General features: G+C 34.0%; 1 protein-coding gene across 1 annotated transcript; it reads left to right on the top strand.

Moving 5' to 3' along the window:
* The first annotated feature begins 2,258 nt into the window (after nucleotides 1-2,258).
* LOC133330206 (larval cuticle protein A3A-like) lies at nucleotides 2,259-2,890 on the top strand. The gene is made up of 2 exons (XM_061538669.1): nucleotides 2,259-2,270; nucleotides 2,333-2,890. The coding sequence occupies exons 1-2, from the start codon at nucleotides 2,259-2,261 to the stop codon at nucleotides 2,888-2,890; spliced, it is 570 nt and encodes a 189-aa protein (XP_061394653.1).
* Nucleotides 2,891-5,294: the final 2,404 nt, after the last annotated feature.

A 5,294-nucleotide genomic window follows, 5' to 3' on the forward strand; every position in this document is an offset into this window, starting at 1 on the left:
TCTAGACTCAATTCTAGAAGGATTCGTGACTCAATTCATTACTCTATACCACATTTCGTGCAAATAGAAGGATATATAGGGACTTTGGAACACCATTTACATAAAATCTGACGAAAATATATACTGAATCTGGACCGATTTTCACGAAACTTTGCACACATCATTCTAGACTCAATTCAGTACGCTATGCCAATTTTCGTGCACATTAAACGATATATAGGGACATTGATGCACCATTTACATAAAATCGGACGATAATATATATGGTACCTATATCTAAATCTGGACCGATTTTCTTGAAACTTTGCACACATCATTCTAGACTTAATTCACTACGCCGTGCCAAATTTCGTGCAAATCGAATGATATATAGGGACATTCGTGCAGCATTTACTGAAAATCGGACGAAACTCTATATGGGAGCTATATCTAAATCTGAACCGTTTTTCACGAAACTTTACACACATCTCTCTAGGCTTAATTTAGTACGATATGCCAAATTTGGTGCAAATCGAAAGATATATATGTGCTCTAATTACATAAAATGGGACGAAAATATATATGGGAGCTATATCTAAATCTGAACCGATTTTTCCCAATTTCAATAGGGTTCGTCCTTAGGCCAATTAAGTGACCTGTGCCAAATTTCATCCAAATCGGATCATAAATGCTACCTGTACTTTGTTAACAAAAATACATGGATGGACGGACGGACAGACCGACATGCATAAATCGACTCAGAGAGTGATTCTATGCATATTCTCAAAAGAAACCATGGGTCTATCTCGATTATTTTTGCCTGTTACAAACATATGCACAAAGACATAATACCCAGTACCAGTGTTGTGAAGGGTATAAAAACTAAACAAAATGTAGCACACGCCCTTTTTTCTAAATTCTATACGCTATTCAATCGGATAAACCTTAGGAGTTATATCTAAATCTTTGCCGATTTAAGACACGTTATTCTAAATAGATACAGTTAAAGCCTTAGGGTTATACATATTCTCAAAAGGGAAAAATTGGTCTATCTCGTTTCATTTTGTATCTCATTTATAATTTTGTAAGATAATTTATTTGCAAATGTTCTTTAAAATCTTGAAATACTCCAAACGTGCTTCACAAAGACGATATAAATTCAACATTCAATTTCGAATTGAATGTTGACGAAATATCAATATTTTCATTTTGACGTCTAACAACTTCGTATGTAAGTATAAGTTTCAAAATATGATTTGACAGCAAACTTAAGGCTCAGCTGTGTTATTCCATACCAAAAGTTATAAATTTTGATCCATGAAACTCAATTTCCGGTATTCTTACTTAAAAAAAACCATTATATTTTTATATATCCCTTCTGTGAATAATCCGCTAGATTTTTAATTAACTCGAAAGTTTTAGCCATTTTACTCGCTCCTTGCAGAATACTATATACTTTAGACCTGGAAATGTTATTGCAAGTAAATATCAGTACTTCTATAAAAATAGTCGAATTTTCAGAAATCAAAATTATTTTATTAAAGAACAGGTGTTCTTTTAGTCATTAGCTTATCTTGTTATATATTTTCTTTTTTGATTCAGGTGTTTTCTTAGAAACATGTGATTTACTGATAATACACAATATTCACTTTCTATGTTAACAAAATTGCCCATGAATTGAAACCTCTGTTACGCGGCCATACAACATTTGTTTACGATACATAGACGTATTTTTGTTTTTAATTGTCCACATTTTACACGGTTACAGTTAATCATTTAAGACAGTTACTAGTTCATGGTAAAACGCCAAATAACAATAAAACCATAAAGGTTTTGTGTGTAAACATGTAAAATGTGATCATAATTGTTTGTTTATTTTTGTTTTGATTTCAAATTTGTAATGGTGCGCTTTTACGATTTGTCGCGACTGTAATAAACCAAATATATGTTTTCCTATTAATAAAATAAAGATAATTTATGATGGCGCTGTTTTAAAATCAATTCTGGGATCTGCGTATGTATGTTTAATATGTGTTACGGAAACCGCTATTTGTCTTTTATCTTAGTTGCGGATATAAAACAAACATTCATTAAATTAGAGTAAAAACAAATCAACGCTTACTGTTTCACAAACAAACAAAACTTGATAACAGATCAAATGTTGAATTGCGCAGCAGGTCCATATCCACACACCTAGGTATATGTTTAACGGTATATAAGATAAGTAATTAGTAAAAAAATTTATCATTCACAAATTTATAATTCATCTGTAAGGAACCATGGCATTCAAGGTACATATTTTGCATATGGAGATAACCTACTATGTATATTAATCGTTTTTTTTCTATTTCAGTTTATTGCAATTTTAGCTTTTGTCGCTGTTACCAATGCAGGATACATATCATCCCCACCATCGTATAAATATGAAAAACACCAACCGGCTTATATTTATCCTACTGAAGCTCCAGTAAAACATATTGTACCAGTAGTTCAAAAAGTCCTCACCAAGCATGTTGAACATTATGAATCAAGCCCACAATATAAATTCTCCTATAATGTTGATGATAAAACAACTGGGGATTCTAAGACTCAATTTGAGGAACGTAATGGTGATGTTGTCCATGGTGAATATTCCCTAATTGATGCTGATGGTTATAAACGTATTGTTACCTACACCGCTGATGCTCATAATGGTTTTAATGCAGTTGTTCGTCGTGAACCTTTGAACAAAGTTGTCCACTCCGAACCGGTTGCTGTAAAGACACATTATGTTGCTCCAGAACATTATAGTTCTCCAGCTCATTATACTACTCCCTCTCATTATTCGACTGGTGATCACTATACTGCTACAGAAATTCACTATCGTCCTCACACTTCTCCTTCATCTTCCTCCACTTACTATCATCATTAAGAAAAGAAAGGATGTGTGTTAAGAATATCATTATTATCAATGATGGACCTCATTTATCAGTATTACTAAATTATTATGTGATATTTATGTAATTTTTACAGTGAACATAATTTATAAATTTTAATATATTTTGCAAAAAAAAATTATTTTTTCCGCAGATGACTGTACTGATAGATTTCTCGTAAAGTATCGATCAAACAATTTCGGATTTATGCTCGTTGGCATTTCGTAGTTGAAAAAGTATTTTACTGTTTTTTGTTTGGTGCATTCAGTTGTATATTGTATTGTTACCTACACCGCTGATGCTCATAATGGTTTTAATGCAGTTGTTCGTCGTGAACCTTTGAACAAAGTTGTCCACTCCGAACCGGTTGCTGTAAAGACACATTATGTTGCTCCAGAACATTATAGTTCTCCAGCTCATTATACTACTCCCTCTCATTATTCGACTGGTGATCACTATACTGCTACAGAAATTCACTATCGTCCTCACACTTCTCCTTCATCTTCCTCCACTTACTATCATCATTAAGAAAAGAAAGGATGTGTGTTAAGAATATCATTATTATCAATGATGGACCTCATTTATCAGTATTACTAAATTATTATGTGATATTTATGTAATTTTTACAGTGAACATAATTTATAAATTTTAATATATTTTGCAAAAAAAAATTATTTTTTCCGCAGATGACTGTACTGATAGATTTCTCGTAAAGTATCGATCAAACAATTTCGGATTTATGCTCGTTGGCATTTCGTAGTTGAAAAAGTATTTTACTGTTTTTTGTTTGGTGCATTCAGTTGTGAGTTACAGGATGTTAAAAATGGATGTGAAGAAGGAGAAAATTCGGTACATTTTACAGTTTTTCTTTGACAAAGTCGAAAATGCTTGCATGAACAAGCGGTCAAAATTGTGAATGGTGTTTATGATTCCGATTATGAGCAATTTTGGTTTCTAGATTCCGTTCAGGTATTTTTGATGTTAAAGATGCACCTCGCACAGGTAGGTGGGTCGTCGAAAACGTCGATTAAATCGAAGAAATGATCGAAGTGTCCGGAATGTTAGCAGTCGTAACATCGCCTAGGAGCTAAAAATCGACCATAAAATTGTTTTAAACCATTTACAATTGAACAGAAACGGCCGCATATGAACAACATCCGCAGATGAAATGGTTACAACAGAATCTTAGAACCAAACTCAAAACGGGGAACAAATCAGCTAACTATTTTATATATAGGAGCTATATGTAAATCTGAACCAATTTTAAGAAAACTTGACATACGAAAGGTTATAGTAACTTCAGTACATTGTACATATAGGGACTTTGGAGACCCATTTACCTTAAAACCGGCGAAAATATATATGGGAGCTATATATAAATCTGACCCGATTTTCACGAAACGTGCCACACGTCATTCTGGACCTAATTCAGTACTTTATGCCAAATTTCGTGCAAATCGAAAGATTTTCAGGAACTTTTATGCCCCATTTACCTTAAATCGGACGAAAAGATATATGGGAGCTTTTTCTAAATCTGGACCGATTTTCACGAAACTTAGCACACATCATTCTAGACTTTATTCAGTACGCTGCACTAAATTTCGTGGAAATCGAGGGATATATAGGGACTTTGGTGCACCATTTACATAAAATCGGACAAAACTATATATGGGAGCTGTATCTAAATCTGGACCGAACTTAGCACACATCGTTCTAGACCTGATTCAGTACGCTGTGCCAAATTTCGTGCAAATCGAAAGATATGGAGGGACTTTGGTGCCCCATTTACCCTAAATCGGGCGAAAAGATATATGTGGAGATATATACCCAATTTCAATTGGGTTCGTCCTTGGGCCAAATAAGTGACTTGTGCCAAAATTCATCCAAATCGGATTATAAATGCGACCTGTACTTTATTTACAATTTAGCATCTACAGACGGACGGACATGCATAAATCAACTCAGAAAGTGATACTATGCATATTCTCAAACTGAACCATGTGCCTATCTCGTTTTCTTTTGCCTGTTACAAATATATGCATAAAGACATAATACCCCGTACCACAGTGCGGTGAAGGGTATAAAAAGGGGGTTATATGGGGACTGCCCCAAAAGGGGGGCGAATATTAATAATTTTTGGTAGGGAGATTTGTTACGACTACAAAATACCAAATTACAGCAAATTCGGTTGAAAACGCGCTCAAGAACCTCAAAATACCGAAAATTGGGGGTAAACTTATATGGGGGCTACCAGAGAAAGTGGACCTATATTTATAATTTTTAGTAGAGATAGTTGGTACCCAATAAGAACCCAATGTAGTAAATTTCAGTGAATTCGTTGAAAAATGCGCTCAAGAACCCCAAAATACCTAAAATTGGGGGGTATCCTTATATGGGGGT

Source organism: Musca vetustissima, unplaced genomic scaffold, assembly GCF_032173495.1.
Source record: "Musca vetustissima isolate MV318-11 ecotype Yass unplaced genomic scaffold, APGP_CSIRO_Mvet_v1 utg105881, whole genome shotgun sequence".
In the NCBI taxonomy this organism is placed as follows: Eukaryota; Metazoa; Arthropoda; class Insecta; order Diptera; family Muscidae; genus Musca; species Musca vetustissima.